The following is a 25,866-nucleotide window of genomic DNA, read 5'->3' on the forward strand; positions in this document are numbered from 1 at the left end:
CTGTGATATGTTATGGAATAGTATAGACAACCACCTATCTAACAATGACTACATAGCAACATTTTTATAGGGCTGATCACGTGGAAGAAAAAATGGCCATTACTATGTTTAGTGCCTGTCCTACCTCAAGGTCTCTGAGCAGTAGATAGAGACCATTCATCTAAGAGCTTGAATCTGGCAGGTTTGCTGGCTGGCTGGCTGGCTGGCTGGGGGAGACGGGGGTGTTTGTTGTGGGAGTTCAGCAGGACAGAGACTTTAAGAGCTGACTCATAAATTTTACAGTCCGAGCTGGAACAAGTCATGTGGAAATGTAAAAGCTTTTAAAGGAGAAGAGACCACCGTGTGAGACTGAGCTCAATATTATCATGAGCGAGTCCAAGCGGAAACCACTAAAAGATGATATGCCAACCATCCAATCTAAAGTTGATGAAATGATCTCTCAGCTACTGTCTGCTACAAGTGGAAATGATCTGCCACCTTAATCTGTCATGTCGCACAGACCCACAGCTCAGGTTGGAGGAATGGAACTGGGAATACATCTGAGACTATTTATATACATGTGAGGCATTTACATTTTTTGAATCTGTTATCACTGTAATGACCGTGATCTTTGCTCAGGCTATTTTGTGCAGCTGCAGGCTGTACATTAACACAACAGTACAAATCTGCATGTTGATAGAGTGTGACTGTGCTGCCACACAACTGAAGGATATTTGAATTTCTGAGCTGAGGAGTATTCCCCAGCTAGTGAGGGTAGATGTATGTAACAAATATGGGTGAGGATGGAAAAAATTAACTCAAATCGGGTTAAATTGACGACTGGAGTCTGGAGAATACAACGTGCCTTCTCGAGAAGGGTTTCTAATAGGAAGGCCTGGGCCCTCTAAGGGCCTATTAGCTCCTGCCCATGGTGTACTACAGTTGGATGGCAGTAACTCTCAAAGCTACATGTGAGCTAATGAAGCCACAAGGATGCTGTAAGAATCCAGCTTGCGAGAAGCAGAATCTGTTTAATGAGAACACTCGGAAAAGATTAATTACTCTACACTGCCATACCAAAAGAGAGCTGTACTACATAAAAGATTGATGTGTGATTTCCTGTACCTTGTAGAACTGATAACTGCCACTCATCAGTAAGTGTTGGTGATGTGTTATTTGTTGACTTTAAAAGCCCAGTCTGCATTTATGATGCACATTTACAGAATTCGTCAGGAAACCATAATCACTGGATGGTTTGAATGCATTTATCATGTACTATGGCCTTTACAGCTCTCTGATCTCAGTGACTTCAGAGTTTGTCTCACGGGTGTTCCAAAGGCTGAGGTCTAACACATCCTGAACCCATGTTTGATAGGGCCATTGATTCAAGAATGAGCTGAAGAACTAGCACATACACTTCACTGGTAAATCGCACACCATCACCTATATCTCAGCACTAATGTTTTTGCAGTGTGCTGTTTTGCTGCAGATGTCTTTTTATTAGGGCTACAACTAACCGGCATTTATTATTCATCTGAACAGGGGGTTTACAGTTTAACATTATTGGAAATCTACACCATGCATAAACAAACTGCTTACAAATTGCAAATGTGCTAAAAAGTGTTTGTTGCCATGCTAGTCATATGCTCACACAGAACTTTGTCTGTTATGGATATGGGAGCTGCTGTCTTTGGAGAGCCCAATGATATTTTGCTTTTAGATGCTTGTGCATTATGATTGTGCTGCTGTGGAAACTTTAGGCCATTTCAGTTTTACAAAGTGTTTTTCTAAAGAATGCCACACTTTCACTGTGTTTAGGCTTTTTGGAGTGAAGACCTTGAGCATCTCTCAAATTAGGAGCAGCCATAATTGGTGTTAGGTTTGGTGCATCACAAATCAACATAACCTAATACAATGAGGCATTGTTCCAGATCTTTTTTTTGAAGTTTGTTTCAGTGGTCACTATGAATATCCCTTTCAGCTATCTTTATCTTCATGGTAACTAACTCTTTTCAACCCATTAGGGAGGGCTCTTGCTTCAATTTGAAAGTTGGACATACAAAATGCTACACATCTGAATTTCACTTTAAACTCATAGTGTAATTATCAGGCTGATTAATCCAGCAGAGAAAACAGAACATTATTTATTTTAATTAATTCCACTCAGCATGAACTTTCTTCGGCGACCTGATGAGTCCAGACTGACAGACTTGAAATTAACAAGGCTCATGTGGAGGACTCTGTGTTTAGATTATATTTAAACACTGGGACAAATGCATACACATGGTGAATTGCTGTCAAACTTCTTCAAAGTCTGGGAAAAAAATGAGATAAGAGATAATAAAGCCTGACACAGTGAAATTGTGTGTGTATGGCAAAAGTGCACAAGAGCGAACGACAGAAACTGGAAGAAAACAGCCACAGGGAGCACAAACTCCTTCTGCAATGTCCTTTTCTATAATGGAGAGTGGTGAAGTGCTGAGGCAGAACTTTTTCTCATCTAGTACAAGAACAAGGGGCTCGGTGTGTCCTGCTGATATAAAACAAGTACAGAGGGCCACTGCCAAGGATCTACAGTGGCTTCCCAGCCCCCACGTGCCAACTCCCTAGCTTTATTCCACCACAAACACAAGTGGACTTTCATCCTTAAGCAGATTTACTCCCTCTGAAAAGGCACAAACATCATAACAACAGCCAGTAATTTGCACACGCATCTGTCCAGTACTCAACTTGTATACGAATGGGGGTTGACGATATACTGTATTTGCATTTGGGGATCAGGTTGTTATCAAAGAAATAAAGCAAATGTGAGTGTGAAGCCAACTTTTCAATGTCTGACAGCAATAAAATAGAGAAATTAGAAAAAAAATGCATCTTGACCATTTTTTTTTTCTATGTTCACGCCAATTTAGAAGTACATTAAAAGTGATTTTGACTGACAACCTGATGATGTATTAGCTTCTTCTGACATGGAAATAGTTCAGGTTCAATTATCCACAGATAATCCCCTGCTAAGAAGTCACAGGTCAAATAAATGACTGTCAACTTGTTTCAAGCATGTAATGTTCTCGAGCTGATGCTCCTGCTGCTGCTGGAGACAACATGCACTGACAGCTTATCGTTAAAAAGGAAAAACTGAAGCTAAGACAAAAAGAAAAGCAATTTAAGAAAAAGCAGAGAGGAGAGCAGAGACTGATATTGCATCTGCGTAGGTTTAGAATATGGATGGTGCTGAAAAGATCATTTCAACATAATTTTACTTGACAAGCTATTTACCTTTGGGGTGACAGGCTTTTAAACCTTTTTTCTGCACCTGTGCCACACTGGATGTAAATATGCAGCGAGCCCTGTATCATTCCCAGACTGCCCAGACACTATTTTCAAAACGCAGATGGTTTAATGCTCCGATGATGGTATGACTCATACAATAAATCCAGAAAGGGGTACTCATTTAGTCTGATATTTGTACAAGGCTCAATCTTGAGGTCAACACAGATCCCCACACCTACTTACCAACTGTCTCACAGCTGAAGATTCAGCATACTACCCACCCCCGAGCTAACACTACCAGCTCCCAGAAGGTATATGTGTCATCACACATTGCATCAAAATATTCAGTTCACCACAGCCCTACAGGGAAAAGGACATAAAACACGGATGGCACTTCAGCCACATCATGTCTTCCACCTAGACAGGGTGACAAATGCATTTCATTTCAGCATAAAGGGCCTGAAAATAAATCAGAATCCTACACTGCAGTCCTTATCACTCTGTGGTCAGTTGTGCTACTAAAAACTAAGCCATCTTCAGGCTTAGCAACTAAAATTAAGGCTAAGCTGAGCTAACCTTCACACTAAATTTAAGATAACCACCCTCCACACCAAATTCTACTTAAACAGACATACTGTAGCTATTAATGGCAAAGAAAAGTCAAGCCCGAATTCTAGTGCAACAGCAACAAAAGTACCTGCCACTGTTGAACAGAAAGAGCTTTATAATCTTTAAAGCAGGGATAGGTGGGGGGAGGGGAGGGGGGTTAACGATCAAAAGAAAATCCAACAACTTTTCTATTCCTATTTCTCCCTCATCTGCAATTCTTTTTTAGGAGGCTGGCTCCCCTCTTACGGAATTTGTTGTTTTACAGCTTTGTTACTGCCTCCTCCCTTCTCTCCATTTTCACCAAAGCCACAGGAATTGATTTGCAAATGTGCTTTGTGCATTCAAAGTTAAATTGGCAGCGGTGGAGGAGGCATGCTGGAGTGCTTTCTCTGCAGCCTCCTACTCCTTGACCCTGTGGGGACAACAAAATGAGGCACTCGCATAAGAATATGGACTGCCAGCCATAAAGAGACAACCTCCTTAACTTAGCACGTGATGATGCTAAGCTTCTAAATGGCAAGGATCAACTTTGCAAAAGGAAACTGTGTGTTTTTATCATTCCTCCTCTGGGCAACCACCAGCTTCATCACTAGGGACTGGATTTTTCCTGCTCTTTTCTTCAAAAAGCAGGAATCTTGGAAATTGAGAGCAAAAAGATCCAACTCCTACAGCTGCACCAAACATTTTTTTAAAAGCCCTTTACACTAACAACTCTGTTTTACACTCCCTCGGAGCATGGCCTCTTGCGCTGGCAAAACGGCTGAAATTAGTTCTGGCTAGATGTTGGGCAAGCTGACAAGGCAGAAGTAGTTTTCTGAAGATAGAGCAAACAGTGGCGCCTGTTCTGGTCCAACAGGAACAGTTGAGCCCAATAGAGGAGTTTTACACAGAAAAAAATGTTTCTCATGGTAAAACATGCTTGAGAGTCTTGGGATTAAGCTTTGATTTAGTTTCAAATACAAAAACCAGTATGAAGGGGCAGCGAAAAATCCTTCTACATAGAGATTTCAACTGTTTACTTTGACTTTCTGCAAGTTTCTGCAGTGGAATATTCAGGCCTCTGTAAAACTATCAGCATCAATAAGACGGAAGACAGTACAGTCAAACTCTTCTCACAATAAGACATTCAGAGAACACTAGGCAACTCAGAGAAGCATTCGCAAAAAGCAGTCCTGAAGATTTAAATACAACCACTCCAACAACCAAGTTATCAGAAATCTTGCCAAGAGTTGTCAGTTTGAGTTTCAGTAGCCTGCCAGTAACAAGCATCGATTTTCTCCACTGACTCCACCAAGTGGGGGAGGGGGGTTTGGAGGCTGGATAGACCGTGAAAGTGCAAGATAGCAGCAACTGTAAATGGCAACTAGACTCTCAGTCTGTGATGAGAGCAAGAAGTGACAATAAGAAATACAGGGGAAAATACTGCAGCATTGATTCTTCACAGGAGAGCAAGCCTAGGTAAAACACTGAGATGGAAAACCTTTTAATTAGAGGCCATATGTTAATGACTGGATTCATTCTTATCACTAATGATCAGTCCATTAGGGGTACCCAAAAGTCAGGGAGGAAATCCTCATGGGGCTGCAGGACAACTGGTTGCGGGTGGGCTAACACAGCTGCAGGGGAATACCATTGGTTTCCTGTCCCACATCAGCATATTTCAAGATTAGCTGTTAGATTCATATCTGCTCACCACATAGATCATACATGCCACTCTGAAGGAAAAATGAAAGGGTTCAGGGGTCTTCCTGAATGCCTGTTATGAGTCCATAACTTAAAAAGAAAAATAATCACGGTGCTATGAAAAAATATATGAAAAACTACTGCGCTGATCTGTTGTTAAATCTTGCAGTAACTGGGGGATAATTATAGTTAACAACCTACATCTGAATTTCCAAAAAGTAGCATAAAACACAGACTGATGTGTGGTTTTAACAAAAACGCGAAGTCATGTACATGAAGAAACTAATAATTTGGGTTGAAGTAGCCCTGAGATACAGGCCCATATTATGGCAATTTTACCCCACCGTGTCCTGTATGTATGTCCGAAGTATGCTACCAGCATGGGAGGTCATTGTTGACCCTTTTTTAAGCCGCAATGAGAGGTAGTGATTTTGTTGTAGTCATAGTGAACAGTCTCACTGACTGTCTTTCAAGGCCTTACATTGTAGTACATTGCTCACATGAAGGCAAAAGCGTATCATTAATGTTAATTTTGCGCTCAACACATAACGACTTTCAAATTAAATTGTCAATGAGCAAAACTAGAAAGAAAAAAACAATATTCAGCACCTCCACCATTACTGCTGGAAAATGATGTGCACTGTATTTCTGATGTATGTGATAAACTTGATTTATGCTTCAGTGGCGAATCTATGCCAACGTAGAATTCCATTTATTGTACACAACATGCCTTCAAAAATCGTTCTTTCTTTTTGGCGATGCAGTGATTTCAGTATAATTAACTGCTGTTTAACATCTATTAGCTGCGACTCAAACATGACCTGCTCAGGTAAAGTCACCATTGCTTGTAGTACACTGAAATAATTTAACACAGTGGCAAAAAAGTTTAACAAAGTGCCAAAGATACCTCATCACCTGCAGTTTGCTGGTGTAAATACACAGCAGGTTATGGTGGATGTGACGTAGGCGTCATATCTCTAATGCCAGGACCAGGTATCTGTGTAAAAACATTCAAGCAGCATTTTACTTGCCTGTTAGAGTTTAGCGTAAAAAACAAAAGCTGTATTAAAAAAGGGTCAACACAAGGGCAAAAGGCCACCCTTGCTATTTCAAAGGACCTATAGTAAATTATTTGTCTAACTGATGTGCTTCTTAGTCCTTCTATTTGAGCCCAGTTATTCACTACAGTGTGCTTGTCCTGACTTTAAAGTATCATTGATCTTGCTTTTCATGATGACAAATTGCTGGTAGTGTAAGGAGACTAGATTATGATACCATAATATGAATGAGCTTTATTCATATATGAAACACTCAGAATGTGTAACCACAGCAGGGAACGATTAGTTATTTATCAGTCTCACAGCATTACTATAGAAAACGAATGTGGATGAATGCAGCCTTTGCATATTGCTGAAGAGATTTCAAGGACAAGAAGGTGGCTATTATGTATAATTAAGAAATGGGGAAATTTGGTGTAAGGTGAATGAGTCACACAGTGCACAAGTAGAAGAGGCACTCTAATTGCATTGTCAGTAATTCCCTTTAGGACATCATGCATAACCCACCGGTCATCAAACAGACCTCCTACAGACAGCAAATAGCAAAAGAGACACTCTTACTGCCTCCTATCCCCTAGTCACTTTTTGTGTTTCAACAATCCCATCACAAAATAACAGGTACCCAGCGACTGTCACTTTTCAAAAAGAGCTATCCCTGTCAGTTCCAAACCCAGCCATTAAATCATCGACAGTGGCTGTCAACCCCACCCCTCCCCAACACAGCATCACCTTGATACACTGGTGCTGAAAATGATCCATTATCAGTTTGCTCTTTCCTCACACTGAGCTTTCAAGTGCTTGGCTCTCACAAATATATCCAACTGGCAGATAAAGTCACAGCAGTGACAGGTGCACCGATTCCCACAGCTTTTCCATTTGACTCTGCTGCTGCAGTGTTTTAGTCGTGCTTCAAAGTGCATTCCAGAAAAGTCCGCGGACAATAAAAAGTGGGTAAACATCAAGATTTTACTGACTGTCTCGCCAGTGGAACTTGATGAGAACCACACTCCTGTTAGATGGGCTCTCAGACACAGAAGAGACATACGAACGCGTGTAAAAACAGTGCTGGTAAATACTCAGGATATTCCATTACAGTACAGTAAGTTATTCTGGTTGGCAATGACTGCATTCACTTCCAGAGTTTCACTCTCTAGAATGAAAAACATAACCAGACACCAAAAGGTTAGAAACAGCAGATAACACTTTCAAACTCACACTATAGCTCTATTAGCTGTATTACTACTTATGATGTTCTGTAAGTTTATACTGTGTGGAAGGGGAAACCCATCTGGTTAAACATCTGGATTACTAAATGGAGATTTACTATTTAACTGCAATTAATTACTTTTACAAACCTCTGTTCATGGATTTTAATTCAAGTGAGGTGAAACATTCATCTATTACTATTTCTACATGTTTCACCAATTCACCTCGGTATAAACTGAATACATGGTATACTGTGGAAATGTGTGCATACCAGCTCCCTTGGGTGATATTAACTATAACATGACACACACACAATCTCTCCTTACACAAACACAAAATGCGCCTTTGAAGACATTACCGATGTGTCCCATTTTTGCGGGGAAAAGACGTAAGCAGGGAAAGGAAGACGCCTCTCTGGAGATGAAGCTGGCAGATATTTGATGGGAACGTTTTGACACGGCGTGAAAATGTATGTACATCACTTTTATTTATGTCTTTATTTTGAATGCTTTAATCATCCGCCGCTGTGAGCCAGGAAAATTCCTGCACTTGGAGTTTCTTGATATAGAGCACACAGCACAAAACAAACACCTCTAGCACCTATATTGTCCAATTAGTAGCTGCGTCATCCCACGCTGTTACATGGCACAAAATAGCCTTCACTAGCACTTCATTAAAGCCAAGACACCAGTGGCCCGTGGTTCACCTCACTCCACGTCTGCTTCAGCCTTACGACCTCCATTGGATAGGTCGTCCCTTCGAAAAACCACTGGAACTAATATTAGAGAGGAAGGGGGGGGGCATTCATCTGTCTACACCCTGAGGCAAGGCGCTCAGGCAGTATTGTGTCGGGCTCCTCAGGCGGTCGAACTTGAGACCTTTAAAGAGTGGGGATAGTTGACTCTTCCTGTCAGCACCCACTGCTAAGTAGAGTATCGTTAATGCGCCATTTGAGACGTCCATGCTGCCCCATCCGTGCTTTATCGAGTCCCTCAAATGCAGGAAAGTGTGATATTAATCATTAGCATTGAGAGAGAGAGACTCTAACCCTGGGTTTGCAGATGGAGTTATACACTGTGAAAACAGCCTATGATTATATTTGGACAGGGAAAGTGACAGAGCATGTTTTTCCTCCCCATTTCTTACACTTGAATACACAAATAACTTGTTAATAATGCATCATGAGTTGTCATCAAACTGTTGTGTAATGAAAATCTGGGACTGTGATTTTCTATTATCAAGGGTATACATAATGAGTGGCTGCTCAGTGACAAATCTACAGCTCAATGTACACATATGATAACATATTTCTTACTTCTAAATTTAGCAGAGCAGCAGCTGCGAAAAGAATTACAAGTAAAAAAAAAAAAGAAAGCTGGAAAAAGCATCTTCAGCTTGTGATTTGCTGATCCTGTGATGACAGGAAGAGGATGTTTAGATCCTTGCCCTCCTGCCTTTTGAGTCTTATTTCTCAGTCAGTGTAAATTAGGATCCTGCTTGTGTCGTAAAGATTTTTTTTTTCAGAAGATATAGCCCATTTTCATGGATCATACCAAAGCTTGTTGAGCTATTGACGGTCTAATTGATCTGTAAAGAACAGATGGGCAGGCAGGTGGGGGAGGAAGAAGGTACACTCACTGTGTGTGTGTGTGAGTGTGAGTGAGTGCGTGTTTGTTCTCAAAATTGACTACAAAGCTTTCTCTGTCTCCTTCTTCTCTCCGCAGAAAAAAATGAGACGTGTTGTCAATATGCCAGTAGCACAAACCTGAGCTACTGTGTGTTGCCTTGCTGTTATGACTCATCCACAGTTATACTGTTACAAGCAATTCACAGCCACAATGTGTTAATAAGTAGATGAGATAAACAACAAACCAGATCTAGGGTTTAGAGATTTGCAGGGCTTTACAGACCGGGTTTGAGATTTTTTTGATCATCTAAAGTAAAACTTAAATAAATCAGCAGCTATTTGTCCAAGAGGCAGCTTATTAAATGTGAGGATTTATATAAATAATTAGAGAATACACCGTCTCTGGGTATAACAGCTGGGATTACAGCAACAGCTCCGACTTGTGTCAAATTAACCAGTGTATGCAGATGACACCCTGTCTTAAATAACTTCTATTATATTACCACTAGTAACCAAAGAAAGGACTCTGACCAGTATGAGGCTTTGGTAATTGTGCTATTACAGCCACATTACACCCCACCACACTTCCCCTCCCTGAAGGAAATGGAGCTGTATGCTCAGACTGTAATTACAATGTGGGCATCAAGGTTTGGTGCGGCCTGTTTGATCTGGTTACTGGTCTGTTTGGGGACATTCTTGAGACAACAAAGCAGCTGTTTTCAAGGATACCTTCCAGTCGCTTTAATAAAGAGGATGGCAAACACATGGCCTGTTGACGGTCGTTGGAGATAGCTGCCAGAGACCGCAGTGTGTTGACTGATGGTGACAGAGATGACTTCAGTGTTGCCCTACTGGACAAACAGACTGCAAACCAGAAGCCTGAAACATGAATCTAGCTCCACAAGAGACGGTTCAGATGTGAAAAGGGAAAGAGGAAACACGCAAACAGGATGATATTAAGCTCATCCTATCATATAATGCTCATTTTTATCTTATGTATTGATTTGAAGCTTCCTATCTCTTTAATCTCCCTCTGAATGGCTGTCATGACATGACACAAAAGCGCATTTAAATGTAAATTACGACACAAAATCTACATGGCTAAAAACAGTACAGGCTTCTTGTTGTCGGCGTTGTTGTTGTTGTTGTTAAAAGTGTGTGTTTTGCTAAAGTGAAAATAAGTAGCTTTAATCCAGCCTTTGTAGTCCCAGAGGAGCATCTGGAGTCACTGAAGGAGCTTTTTCACAGATGCTGAGTTCATATGCTCTGGGTTCATAGTCAGTGTTTACAGCCTTGTAAAAGGGAGCCTCAGCAGTAGGGCCGGGCCCCAAACACACCACGCTGTCACAAACTATAATATCCCACTTGCATCAAAAAAAACAGCGCTTTTGTACAACGCAGTCGGGGGTGTATCTGCGCAGAACACAAAGACATAGGTGTGTTGACAAAAAAAAAAAACCTGTAGACTACTGGTAGCAATTCACCAGTTATACAACTGATTGATGAGGGGGGTCTGTGCATCCAGCGTGTAGTCTATGTAGGTTTTCATCATCCCAGAGGTGACTCCGTCTACAAGCGTGAGAGTCATTCTCTGACTGATAATGTGCCAGTAGTGGTGGATTTTCCAGAGTAGAGGTACAGAGTGGATAGAACTCAATATGCCGTTGTTAAAATGCAATAACACAACAGAAGCAAAGAATCTAGAGATGTAACGGAGGCTAAAGCCGAGGAAACTGAACTTTCTACTACATCTTTATCTCCCATCACTGATTCTCTGCCTGCTGAATGCAACAGCCTCACTCACGGTGCACCCTGCTTCGCGGTGTTAGATCTGTCTGAGGGCACGTCTTCACCTAATGGGCCTAATAATAGAGATAAACGAGCCGGCTGGAATCACAACAAGGTCAGAAATATGTGTGGGGAACAGATGCTGGTGTGGATCCAGGATCCCATGGGCCGGACGCACACAGTAATGCTGCATAAGCTGTCAGAAGCTTTAAGTGGCCTTTTAAATGACATCATCCAGGATTACTGACATGAACACGTTTCCCTGCAAAGATCTATTAAATCATGTATGAGGAAAAGAAAATGAGAAGCAGAAACTTTTGCATGAGTGAAAATGAATTTCTTTTCTTGGGGGTTGGAGGGAGGCCCTTTGAGAGCCCTTGGGAGTCGGTGAGACCTAGTTGTAGGAGCCCCTCATATGAAGCATAGGCCCCATCTGTGCAAACATAACCCAAAACAAGCAGCCGCACGCCAATTTCAACTTACCATATGCCAAAGTTGTGAGTGCAAATAAAAGCAGCAGGACCAGCACAGTCGGGCGGTGCTCCATCATACGCGGGGCTTTGTCATCGGTGGACGGGGCTGGTCAGTGTTCAGAGAGCGGACAGTTAGTGAGACAGGCTGTCCAGCAGCAGCTCGGCGGTACGTGTCCAAGCACACAGTCCGTGAGACGGAACCTCCGCCAACAGCATCAAACTCCACGGGCAGCGTCCCGGCCGCCGGACAACACGGTGCCAAGTTCAAACATCCATCCACACGGTCACTCCGTCCCTTTCCACGCTCCTAAAGTGTGCGTCTAATCCCGCGGGTGATGAGAGGAGAGGCGGCCGAGAGTGATGAGAGGAGAGGCGGCCGAGAGTGGTGAGAGGAGAGGCGGCCGAGAGCGATGAGAGGAGAGGCGGCCGAGAGTGGTGAGAGGAGAGGCGGCCGAGAGTGATGAGAGGAGAGGCGGCCGAGAGTGGTGAGAGGAGAGGCGGCCGTGAGCGGCAGGCAGAGCCCGGTCAGTGCGTCCCGCTCTCCCCCTCTCTGTCTGTCTGTCTGTCTCCCCGTCTTCACTTTAGTGAAAGAGGTTCCTCTGAGGGTGAACTAGTGCCAAAGTACCTGAAGTCACGGCGCTGACAGGAAAACTCCACTTTGTTATGGTCCTCCTTCCCGCACGGTGACCGCCGTCTCCGCTCCGCTACTACGAGCCACTTACTCCAGACTCATCACTGAACTACACGGTCCCGCAGCCGAGACACACCGACGTGAAGGCGGCCATAGTGCAGCCAAAGGCTTCCGGTTAGCTTTCAAAATAAAACGGTGACGAGCCAATGCGTACGAAGGGGCTCCTAAATAAAGCATTTTTACTGTGTAATATGAAGTTATGTCTAATAACACAGTTATTACCTCTAACATAGCATGTTGTCTGTTCATTTACATGAGTGTGGGCTTAAAGCGAGGCTGTAACACTATTTACTATTTACTATCATAATATTTCAAAAAACCCTTTCTTTTGCTGACGTTTTTATTCATTCAAATTGAGCTCAGGTAATTTAATTCAAGTATTCGTGAATATTGTGTTCTACCAGTTACTCAATATTTAAATGATCACTTAAAAGCATCCAACATTTGAGTCATTTATTACACGCCTATATTAATGTGCATTTTAAGGAATTTCTTCTAATTGTTCCACCATTTCTCTTTTCTTCTTGTTCTATCTCCAGCGGTCGTTTTTTTTTTTTCTGTTGTTTTAGTTGTGACAAATGTTGCAGGCTGCCTGTAATTGTATGTTGAAGGCACAGTTATAAACTTCCGGTGTGTGCCTGTTTAAATCTGTCTCACTTCACCATGCCAGGACCACTCTCTTAAAGGGCGAGTGCACCAAGTATTAGTGCACATGCTGTGGGAACCACTAATTGACACCCCTATAAAAACTGCTCAGGTAGAAATATGTATATATATTTAAAAAAAAAAATGCAAGTACATCAAAGGAACATACATGCCAAATGTGACTTCTGAAGATTGTATTTGAATAGATACATACATAGATATGCATACTCAGATGGCTGTGTGAATATTAATATTTTTACAATGTCTCATCTTATTTTGCAGCTAAACAAGTTTCCAAAAAATACGACTGATATCAAACAATTCTTTGTAATCCTACAGATCCTACTTGGATTAAATCAATTTAGAAACAACCTTCATTAAAGTCACTCTAGTCAGCGTAGTGGAAATGTCAACATTTATCTCCAAGCTGAGGCATAAATTACTTTGTTAGTGGTATGAATCCAAATGCAATTTCTAACATGTGAAATACCTTTGATCATGCCGACTTTGGTGCTATGTGTACAAATCAGGCAATGGAAATGACACAGGCAGGAGATACAAACAAACCCCACACATCACTGCAAAATGCCACTGTTTATCCAAGCACAGGCTTTCCCTGCACTTGATGGAAAGTGAAAAGCAATATTACATGTGCCAGGAGATATGGCAAACTGCAGCCAATGAGACTTGACATACCAAGAGCCACAATTCTGCAATGAAGCAATAAGGAATGATTGGGTAGAGCACTGCTGAGCTGAATAAATATTAGGGGTCAGACCGACCTAGTAAACACACAGCTCTTGACATTTATAGAAATGCATTGGATGGTGGTATGCATCAAGCAGTGAATACCAAGGTGAAATTTACACACCACTGACAGCATTAGGTGAAAGGGAAATCATGCTACATCAGTAAAGTTACAGAGCCTGTTGCAGAGGGTTGAAAAGAAATCCTCCGTTTTTTGGGTTAACCGTGGAACTGAGCATCAAGCAGCGCTTAAACACCCCTGATATTGCTTTCATGTTTTATGCATGTACATGTTTAATTTAATTGCAGAAACTGATTAATTGAGCATCGTTCTGTGATTGAATAAAACATGATGAGGCCCTCCACTAAATGCATTTCCGTTCGCCTGTGACGGATGCTGCTACTTTGGGGCCTTCGTCAAACATTTGGCGGAGCTGTCAGTGGAATCAAGCACTCCATGAATTTAGACTAATTATCCACATTAGGTACTGAATTACAACGACAGCCCATCAGTGTGGTTTGGTGCTGTGCTGCACTCTTGCAGCTGAGCCATAGATCATAGAATTATTCCCCCTCCGCACACACAAAAGCTTTGTTTTATGAGGTGATTTCTTCAGTTCAGTTGAATGTATTGCAAGGCCTTTAGAGTCAGCTTTTGGGAAATGCCAACATTAAAACATTTCCTGGCAGCATGGGGAAAAAACTCTACAGAGTCTAATTAACGGGAAAGGTTCGGGTGACCAGGGATTTTTCATTACATTAGCCCAGGATTCATCTTTTATACATAATAATATTTGAAATTAAAGGATGGAATTTCCAAATGACAAATCAAGCTCACCTATCCTACATCAGAGAATGTGAAGCTTTAATGCTTTTGAATGCTTAACAATGTATCCTTTGAACCACTGTTATTTCACAGACTCACTGCAATAGCTGAAATTTAACACAAATAAGCCATTTAAATTAAGACAAATTCATCATCATTTTCAGCACAACTCGTGTTTTTGCATAGTCGTCCAGTTCATAAATCAACTAATGACTTAAAGTGAACTGAGACTATGATGTATGAACTCTGGATCACTTATTTCTTTTGGCAGAGGCGACACTGCATCTATAAGCAATTCATTATTCCACACTGTTTGGAGTTGATTAAATGGCTTCATAAAAAGGGAGCGCAATATCGCGTGTCCACTTTTTCCCCTGCAAAAATTTCAAACTTCAGTTGCCAAGGAGATCAAAAGAGCAGCTCACAAAGGCGTTTGGAGTTATTACACACATCTCACTGCATCGACATTTTGATGTGTAGTGGTCCTTATGCAGAAACCATACTGTGTTGTCATGTTGCAGCAGTGGCTGATCTAGAAGGGGCAAGGTGTGAATGACTGGCTGGGAGTGGGGGTGCCACCCACATCCTCTCTGCTCCATCCACTCCCTTTAGCACCATTGTTTAAAGAAAAATTCATGTTGAGCACCTGTGAATTTTTTAGAATGTGTTTTCAAAACAGAAGGTGCTCAGAAGAAGCCTCCAGCAGCTCAGAAAATAAGATTAATTATTGGAAAAAATGTATTTCACTTTACCTGATCCTTTTCCTTTTAGCAGCACGCATATGGAAAACATGTAGCTCCATAATTCATGAACTGTCCAACAGCAATTTCTTTTTCAGAGCTGCTTAAAGGTGTGATTCGCCTCCTCATCTCTGAACACTGAACAATATGTGACCTTGCAGGAATTCATTAAAAGACACGGCTGAGTTGCTGAAATGACAGGGCATAGCGCAAAAATATTGCTAAATATACATCAGCAGAGCGACCCTGATTGTAAATTTATGGTATACAAAGGAAATATAATCCTCACTACACTTTAATTCAACAATGGCCGTCTTGTTCACTTGAGGAAAATGAACCAGATTCTTTAGTCGTTGCAAAGTGACAGAGCTCTTCCCACAAAGAAGTGACCAACATACCACAAACACTTCCTTCCTGGCTATAAATCACCCATAAGATCTATGAACAACATTGCTGGCTCCTCTGATAGTGTTGGGAGTATTCAGGAGGTAATTTTGCATGTTTACAATTAGAGCTGATAAGGGAGGGGAAAAAGTTCCAGAGAGTGTGTGAACCCACGGCTGTCGATGCCAAAGATTAGCTTTCCATGATTCCATTTATTAAGTGCCCTCAATAAAATGTGCAAATGACTAACGATATATAGCTTTCAGCTGGATCAACCTTGAGCTCCGATTTACACCTCAGACGCTGTTTGTTCAGCCCCTGCATGGCTGACAATGATAGAACGTTTATTATGTTGTTATAGCCTCTGCAAGCTCTTAACCAAAGCTTGAAGCAGAAAATAACAGTGCATGAAGATAGAATCAGCAGCATACTGTGCAGTTCGAGGCCAATGCATTTGTCCCTATATCTGATGATCTAGCAGCAGAGCACGGATAATTATTCATTAGGACTATTGCTTGTGGTCTTGACCTGTTCTTGGTGGAAACTTAAGTAAGTACAGTTTCCGTGAAACGCCATTTTATGTACATCACCTGTACCTATAGGCAGCAATTTGAATCTATTCCAGTTTCCCCCTCCATTACTAGTAATGAGATCCCTATAAGTCTGCACCTTTTTTTCTTTGACCCATAGCTGGTAATGGGAGGCCGGGCTCTTTAAGACGTTCCACTGAATGGATTCTATTATAGATTAATTGATTAAGAGGGTGGCGCACAGAGATGACAATATATCTCTTTATTGATCTGCCTTTCAATGAGACTGGCTGTTACCCAACCTCCCTGAGGGATGGAGATAGGGGAGAAAAAGAGGGGAGGATTTGGTGAGGGGGGGGTGGTTAAAGGAGGGCTACGATTAAGGGGGCGACTAATTTCCTGTTTCTTTTTGCTGGCCTCTCTGAGCTTGGATTCGGTCCCACGGAACAAGTAGGAACTGATCTGACCAGTCCAGCAGGGCTGCATTCAGACCGGCTGTCACACTTCTCATCACATTTCTCTTTCCTTCACACGCTCTCCTCTCTTCTCATTATCTAAGAATCCACCTCTGTGGCTGCCCCGTCCTCACCGAGACCTTTTTGTCTCTCCCTTTTCCTCATGATGAGGGGGCCCCTCTATTAATTTTGGGGGCTGTGAATCGAGGCGACCCCCCTCCACCCTCCCAACGCTCTCTGCAAATCTACCAATTGATATGGGCGTATGAAGACAGAGTGGGCTGGAGCGTCCCCGTCTGTTTGCCACCACACGTCGTGATGAGAAGGGCAGATTGGAGTGTCAAAGGCGACATTAACCTCTTGTCTATCTACGGGGGTTTAACCATTCAACTGGTCTCATATGCTGATTGTATTTTGTAATGAGTGGGGATTAGGCTTGGCACACACACCGCGAGCTCTACCGATCTCTCCCTACAGACTGCAGTTGAGTGGGTTGCCAGTAATGAAACTGGTTATGATAGAGGAGTGAAACGGGCAATAAAATGGTTATTTTGGATATCTGAACACAATTCTGCTCTTTACGACTTGGCTGTCTTTTGGAGTTTGCTGGATGATGAGGACATGAAGGAATCCTAAATGTGTTTTTATTGGAAATGTACCAGAGAAGCTTCAGAGTACCCTGGAATGTGGTGCATTGCAGTTTCCCCTAACTGGCCACTTGGGTTGAGTTTGGTAACAGTAATGGCCATAATAACACAGATGGCTCTTTACATGAGCTTCTTTTAAACAAGCCGTTTGTTGATGAAATATGACGCACTAGCACTCATCAGAAGACAACTCCCTCCACTGAAAGTCAGTGACCACAAGTCTTTCTAAGACCTTTACTCCACCAAATGAAAAAATGCCCCCCTCATGTTTAGAGTACTCAGTACTTCAACAAGAACAAAGAACTGAAGCAGTAAATCTCTTTGTAGTGGAGTATTTAAGGGATATACTTTTACTTGATTAGTGAATTTGTGTACTTCGACCACCTCTGGAATTTAAACTGTTAAAACAGCGGAGCTGGATTGATGGGGGTACGTTATTTAAAATAGACTGGTTGGCTACAATCCAGTGTGTCAAGTGCAGTCTAGTACACTAGTTCAACATTCCAGCTAGATGACCCAGGGCTGTCTTGCTGGAGCTGCTTGCTTATTTGTTGGCACCCTCTGTCATGTTACTGGCCTGGCTCCCTACAAACAATTCAGAGGACTCTATTTAAGTAATACATAACAGGGTAAGATCTACAATATAAAGCATTGGGTGAAATATCTCCAACTGAGTCTAAACTACCACACAGTAGCTACCACAGCAGTGCGTGACTTCTAATTTTCCTGGACCACAAGTTGTAGTTGTTATTCTAACACACACAGAGTAGATATAAACTGTGACAAAATTGTCACTGTCCCATTTCTGGACAATGCAGTCCTCCTAAAAGTGATATTTATTACTTGACTGTTGTATTGGATTACATGATATTGTACAAGATGACAGGACACTGAATGCACCCTCTGTAGTTACTGGCAGAAGATGTGCACCTTCTTCTTCTGACACCACTCGAAGCTTGAGAAGAACGGCAGGTCAGTGAATACAACTGACTGCCACACCATGCTGCTCTGTAATTTTGCCTCCTCTACTTCCTCACCCCACAGAGCTCCCAGCCGTTCGTTTCCTCCGAGATGAAATGACTCTTCCAATTCTCCCAGTCTGCACCGGGGCTCTAGGGGAGGAGGGGTGGCGGCAGCAATTACAACCTTCCCTCCAACACACACACACAAACGCGCACACTCTCACACGGAGCTGCCGGAGAGCCAGAACAAAATTGTCTCTGCTCCACAGACAAGCTCCTCCAGCTCCATTCGTGCTTTCACCTGGTGTTAACAGGCAGCCTTGGCCTTTCATACAAGCAATTATGGCTTGTGACAGGAGCCATTCAAGCCTAGCAGTTAGTTGCCCTGCCCGAGATGCATTATTTTCAGTAAGAATACATTCAACGCCACTGGCAAGAGGGAAAGAAAAGCTACTGATCAGTGAACATGCACAGATTTTACAACTGAAGGAAAGTTTAATTTCATTTGCATATGCAACATGCACCGAGTTTATTCACCTAAAGCTTTGTCATTTAGGATGCAAATGTCTTCCCATCAAGGGACCTGCAGCAAGCTTACTCACTTTCTCCAGATGTGATGAGATTCCATCTGTGAGATTGAAGTCAGAAAGGAGATTGCAGCCTGATATGATTCACTGTTTCATGCCCTTGTTTCATCATACCCATTTCCAGGGAGCAATTATCACACACATACAAGGATCAGACAAATGCGACATTTCATGCATTCGCTGCAAACACAAAATGCTAGAAGCTTTGTCGCCCGCATCAAATTCGACCCCTTCTCACTGGGCTCATGCAGAGAGGGGGCAAGCTAATATTCTGTTATTACTTCAGCTGTGTTTCATGCAAAATAGCCCATTTTATTTGCAGGACAGAGCTGTTGTGTCTGGCAAATTGGAAGGGGAAAGTAATTACGCTATGAATTTACAGCGCCAACTCATTTGTTAGTTTTGAAAATGGATCTAATAAACCAAAAGTACACTCTCAGCAGAGATGTTCTCATTTTAATAGGCAATGGCAATAAATAGGGAGATACGGGCAGTGCATACAATATCACATCAAATTGGTAAAAAGCAGACAACTTTGCATTGTACCGATGCCAGACTCCACAGGCAAATAATAGAAGGCCTTAAATTTGAAGAGGACCAGTGTGGAATATAGAGAGGTAAAATTCATTAAGCAGAGCTGTAATGAGGATGGTACATCAACTCACTTCAGCAGTCTCAGTTTGCAGCAGTTGTTGGTGGTCTTAGCTCTTACTCTGACTAAATTTCCTTCAAGCCAAACAACAGTGGTGGTATTTTGCTGGCTTTGTTGGGCTTCGTGTAAATAAGCAAGGTTGTTATAAGAAAGGGTCAACTAATGGCAACATAACAGGATCTCTACGTTAAAGAGGTTATAGAGAAGTGGGACATAAGGCCATTACCTGCTTATTATCTAACTACTTTTCACATTTAAAGATGTTTTTTTTCCTATGCGCCTCTCCTGCCTTCAAAAGGGATCACCTAGCAGTGGCTCTACAAGTCAGGGAAAGAAAAACAGTATACAGAAAAACAGTATAATAGCACATCTTGTAGACCCCTATTTCATACTAAAAGACAAATAGCTAGTCCTATTGGTGTCGAATATAAAATATATTCCTAACTGATGGAAGAAATCATCTAGTAGTAGTGGTTGTGGAGTATCAGTTTTGCCCAGGTTGGCTTTGTTCCATACATTAAAGTTTCAGCACAATCCATTTCACTAAAGTGCAAAGTCATTAGAAATAATAGCTTTCACACTGTTGGGGTGAGGGTATCAAGTTTGACAGTCACTTTAAGCTTTGTTTTGACTCCATGAAACCACAGCGCATATTGTAACGTCAAGGCTAAAATAAAATCATTATTATCTGGTATCAGTCAGGGAAGAAGCAGCACCATCTTACCCAAGATAATAATATATATATATATATATATATATATAATTTTGCATGATATGTGTTCATGATTGTAGTAAAAGTAAAAGAACAAATCAATCGATCCATGCAGAAGTTAGCACATGATTTCTGTGCAAGTACAGAAAAACACAATTTTCTTCTCATGGTCTGGCATAGCAAGTGCACAGGGACGAAATGTGGAGTATCCATGAACCGTGAGCAATCAATTACCTATAAACCGTATATTTTGTTGTGCTTCATTTTGTTTTGTTTTGTTTTTGTCTCTGTCAATTGCATCACGTTCTCCTTCAGCTGAAGTACAACCTGTGGAGAGCTGGACTTTAACGAATCAAGAAAGTGCTGTTATCTAATTAGCTGTAATGAAACCTGAAAAACCTTAAGCTTTGTCCACCTTCACCCAGCAAATCCAAAATCTAAAATGAACAAACACCAGTGCTGAAAAAAAACATCTGCCAACCTTAATGACTACATAATTCATTTCTCCCTGCATTTGGACACTCTAACAAGTCATTCAACCTAAACAGCCATATATGTAGTTTGTCCATGCCCACATTGCCCCCATGGCAGCAGGCCTTTGCTTAGTTAGCACCACTTTGGTTACATACAACACAATGGCAGCTCTCTTTGTTGGTTGTTTTTGCTGCTGGTATATATGGCCTGCAGAGTGGACAGTCCTTAACCTTAACCACACATAAAAATCTGGTTGGATGGCAGGTGCACAACACCTGGTGCACAACACCTGCCATCCACCCTAACTATCCGCCTCCTGGTTAGTCAAAACATATTTTGGGAGATAGTTTAGCATAATTACAACAGCCAAAGGCCACCAAATAATACAAAGTAGCTTTGGGTCATAATAAGCTCCTTGCTCAGATGACTTATGGGGTTGTTTTGTACAGGAGAACAGTTTCGCCTCAAGAAAGCTCCTCTACAGCTCCAGTCTGAAAAAGCCCTTAAGGTCCCTCAAGGAGCTTTCTCTTTTTACACACACTCAATTTCATGTCTCTCGGCGCTCTTCTACAAACTCTTCTCCCTGTGTCTGGTGTGCAAATGTAAAGAGTCCAGTGAGAAGTGGCACTGACTTTCCTCGTCAACCTTCTTCATAGGCTGTCAGACTTAAGCCCCACTACCTCAAGGGGAAAATGTGAGATGATACATAACAGCCGAGTCCAAATCCTTGCAGGGGTCAAGGCACAAAACATTCCACAAGGCTTAGTTACCTCTGAGAGTGAGAGATACCTGGGCCCAGAGGGACAGTGATCAATGTCAGGGAGAGAGGGGTAGAACTGATGTAACCTATCTTGACAGCATTGGTAAACAGTACAGAATGGAGGACATATATCAGCCAGGCTGGAATGATTCGGGGTCGTTTGTGAGGTTATGTTTTGATGTGAAACCTTTAGCGCGTATTGATTGTGTATTTGTTCTAATTTTCCTTTTCCTTCTGTCTTTTTTTATTGGTTTTTATTAGTGACCCCCTGCAGAGGTCAAATATATATCATGTAAAAATCCCGATCGTGATCATTAAATATTTACAACTGTGTGTTTTTACTCATTGATTGCATATAAATATATCGTATATCGCCATTCGTAACAGGAATTGCTTGTTGGTATGGCAATGTGAAAGATGCAACACAAAGAGGCCACCACCACCACCGACACACATACACACTTCCTTATCCTTTTCATCACCACCTCTCTTCAGCCGCTTTTATCTCCAACAGCAATCCTTTTTTTCCCTCACTATTGTCAGAGACGTCTTTATGCCTGTGAATGCAAGGACATTGCTTGGCTGTAGGCTAGGCAGCATTGCCCTCGAAGAAAGCCCTCTGCCGATGATTTCAGCTTTCTCCCCTCCCTGATGGGGTAGAAATCAAAATCTCTTGTTCGCTGAAAATCATTGCTGGATTAGCTTTGTCCCTCGGTGGCAGTGCTGTCAGAGCTAAACCTAACCTACCTGGATTTATGGCCTGCACAAGTGTGCGAATGACTCATAAGGTATGAGAGGGACTACACGCGTGTTTGCTTTTTTCATTAAATACAGAGTCTGTCTGAGAGAGTGTGTCCCCCTCTCCTTCCCTCCCTCCATTGGGAAGCTTCATCCTGAGCTCTTCCTGCCTTTGTCTCCCATGCTCCATAATGATGACAGGAACGACCGGGCTTCCAGAGAGCCAGGTTCCCACTTTAATGTCTGCTTGCCTTACTCCCTTGCCCTGGCTCAGATTTCTCCCCACCCCTGCTCCTGTGATTTACAATGTCCCCCATGGCTGATGTGGAGGAGAGACAGAGCTGAAAGCAGGGGAAAGGGCGATTCATTGTTCTCTTTCTCTCTTCACTGTCTCTCTTTATTTATGACATCTCCAGCATGACCAGGGACACGGCGTGACCCCAGGGAGAATGTGCAGCGTACAATACACCGGCGACAGTGACTCCCAAGGCAGACCCAGTCAAGTGCTGTGGCTCTCTGACTGATCACAAAACAATAGCCCCCCTGCCCATTACTCTGAGGGAGTCAGCTGGCCTGAAGTTTGGGTTGAATGAGGGCTATCACCGAATCTCATGCAAGGTTGGGCCATGAGGGGTGAATAATGGTTATATTTGGGGGGAAAATGAGGGGTTGGGAGGTTTAACGCATTAATTGTAACAATGAGTGTTGAAGGCGTCATCTAATATCGTCCCCATGGGAGGTGGGTCACATGTTTTGTCTTGCTGTTTGTCTGTGTTTTTGATGGAAAACAGCCAGTCTGATGCTCCTATAATCCAAACTGGTGATGTGAAGGGCAGAAAGTAGTGACAAAAAGGTAGTAAGCTGCCACTGATGTTCCTCAGTCAGCACCACAATTGCACAACTTAATTAAAACAGGGTATATTGTGTTTTTTCATTTGCCTATATAATAAAGAGAATGCTTGATATTCTGACTAAATGGCACATAGCACTCACATAGAGTCAGCCGCACATGTCAAGACAGGAGTCTACAAAGAGCTAATGCAGGTAATGACCTATTTGCAGTTGTTTATCAGACAGTGAGTAATAGCTTGTTGGAGGGGAAATGGTCTGCACACCTGTTTTGACTGTGCTTAAAGCAGGTGGACAGGCTAAAGAGCAAAGGTCTGAGTCCACGGAGGTGAACCGCTGTGTGGAGTGTCGGAAGTGGCCTCAATAAACCCAACAACTGATATGAATCATGCTTACAGCTGTTCACGCAACTGTTGTTGCACATCACTTCCACTCCATTACCTCTTCCTGAGTCCAGTGGCTATGGTCATGACGGCGTCTACACATTCAGCCTGTGTTCTGGAGGGCAGACGAAGTTCAGCACTGCAGAAGACACACGTTTTGCATCTTTCCACAGTAACGCACATTCATAAAGCTTAAATTAAAGTTTAATTTAGCTTATTTATAATTCTAAACACAACTAGGTCACAGTTTAATTAAAACGCCTGCTCAGAGCTCTAAATAAGCGAGTCTGGGTGTTGCAAGGTTCTGCCACTACCTCCTATACATTTAATTCCCAATTTAATCTAGTTAACATTAATGGGGCAGAACTTTGCTAATGAAATGTACATGGTAGGTCACATAAATTGGACTTTTAAGGTAGTGGAATGCAGCAAGCAGATTACTTTAGGAAAACAAATTCAGAGAAGGACAGACATATGTACAATGAGATAAGAATTCTGATGAGAACTCTCCAATTACATCTCATCTAATTCTCATGCATCCCCTCAAACTGCTTCATAATGAGGGGGTTTTCTGATTACAAGATTGACCAAAAGTTAAGTAAAACTTACAGCGTCACATATTAAATCCTAAGCGTCAGAATGCATCTCTACTACCTATAGGTAAGATCAGTGTCAACAGACAGTACGTACATCTACAGACAAATGAATGCTCTTAGAAATTCAGTGGAATGTAAGATAAGCATTGGGTAAGCCAAAGTAAGACAAGGTTTTCAATGCCACCGTGCACTGAATGCAGGCCTCGTTATTGTTTCCACATCTCACTGTAGCAGGATGGGAAGAAAATGGCAGCGATCAAGTCATGAGAGCATTAGCTGCACAGAGGCCAAGTTGCGTGGGCGCAAACAAGTACAAATAAATCGTCATTGTTTGTGTGCTCGAGATGCATCTTGAGAGCTGTTTCCCTCCGCGTGGAAACAGAGTAGTAGGAGTATGAAAAGCTGACCTGGTGCAGGCGCAACATGGATAGATGGAGAAATATTCTCCCTGCATGTTGCTGTGTGTGAAGAGAAGTAGTCTTAGAAAATATGTTTTGAATCTGCTTTCAAACGGAGGATTTCAGCCTTTTGACAACTCGCCAGCCAATACGCTGATGGACACTGTGAATTGATGGTAACTCGCTGTGCTGGTCTGCAGACGATCCAGTGGCTGAAAATGACTTACAAAAAGGTATAGAAACACGTTGCCGTGGGGACTTGCAAGGGTGAAAGATTCTAACAGTCTTTGACCCCGTGCAGTTCAAGCTGAAGTCAGTTTACTGCACAGCACCAGCTGCCCAGTGCCCGTCACAAGCCATTTCATACTCACAGTAACGCCAGTGTTGATCTGCACAATGGCGTGAAATATTAAATTTTCTTCAAGTAACTGGGAGAAAAAAATACTCAAAGTGTTAACTTCAAAACTTGTACAAATATTTGGTGCCTCAGGCAGCAGAAAGAACTTCAGCTTACTTATGATGCAGCACAACTGTCATTCACAGTCGTGTGAATGACACAACAGCTCCCACTGCTAATTATTTTTGCTGGGCATCATCAGTTTCTGCAGGCCTGACCTGTGATATTGTGGCGGTCAGCTCATTAATTCGCAGTGCCTATGAAATGAAATGAGCCAATTATGTGCTAGTGTTTTCTTTCCGGACAGGCGAAGCTGGGCTCATCCTGCCAGCAACTCATTAGGAAACAGGCGGCTGTGTCTCCTGAGCTGGGCTCCGTTTTGATATCCAAACCTACACTATACATCGGTGCTGAATGTGACATTTCAGTTTGCAAACAGTGGGCTGATTTTCTAATACTGGAACTGATAGTGTTAGTGGAATTAAATGCTTGTGAAGCCCCAGATCCACATGTTGGGGTCTCCACCCACCTAAGGATTCAATGTAAAGGGTCCCAAAATGTTTGATCATGTAGCAGAGAAGAAGCAAATCTGCTACAATTAAGAAACTCATTTCTCATTTGCAGAAAGCAAATAAAAAATAAGGCATGCCTTCTTGTGTCGGCTGTTAGGTGCTGAGCAGGTAGTAAACAATGGGTTTTAAAAGCTTGGCCACTGAAAACAACTACCTGATGCCAAGGTCAATGCTACGAGTGAGGCTGCTGTCGGACACTACACAATAAACTGAAAGTCACCACAATGCTCCATAAAACTGGGGGAAGCAGCAGATGCAGAGAAAGTTTGACCTTTAGAAACAACCAACAATGCAACTGACTCAGAAAAACATTCATCAGTTTAATAGATACTAACTAACAAGAAGATCTCACATGCAGATGTAATGGAAATGGTCAGCCAAGTCATAGACAGGATGGGCGATGATAGGCAATGATACAAGACTGCAGG

General features: G+C 42.3%; 1 protein-coding gene across 4 annotated transcripts in view; it reads right to left on the reverse strand.

Moving 5' to 3' along the window:
• robo3 (roundabout, axon guidance receptor, homolog 3 (Drosophila)) overlaps positions 1-12,416 on the reverse strand; it is a 70,056-nt gene extending 57,640 nt beyond the window's left edge. For all 4 annotated transcript variants that reach the window (XM_026372382.1, XM_026372381.1, XM_026372380.1 and 1 more), the window contains exon 1: positions 11,704-12,416. In XM_026372382.1, coding sequence (XP_026228167.1) covers positions 11,704-11,770 — 67 coding nt within the window. In that variant the 5' untranslated portion in view covers positions 11,771-12,416. The remainder of the gene's footprint in view (positions 1-11,703) is intronic.
• Between the last annotated feature and the right edge of the window lie 13,450 nt (positions 12,417-25,866).

This window comes from Anabas testudineus, chromosome 14 (assembly GCF_900324465.2).
Source record: "Anabas testudineus chromosome 14, fAnaTes1.2, whole genome shotgun sequence".
Classification (NCBI taxonomy): domain Eukaryota; kingdom Metazoa; phylum Chordata; class Actinopteri; order Anabantiformes; family Anabantidae; genus Anabas; species Anabas testudineus.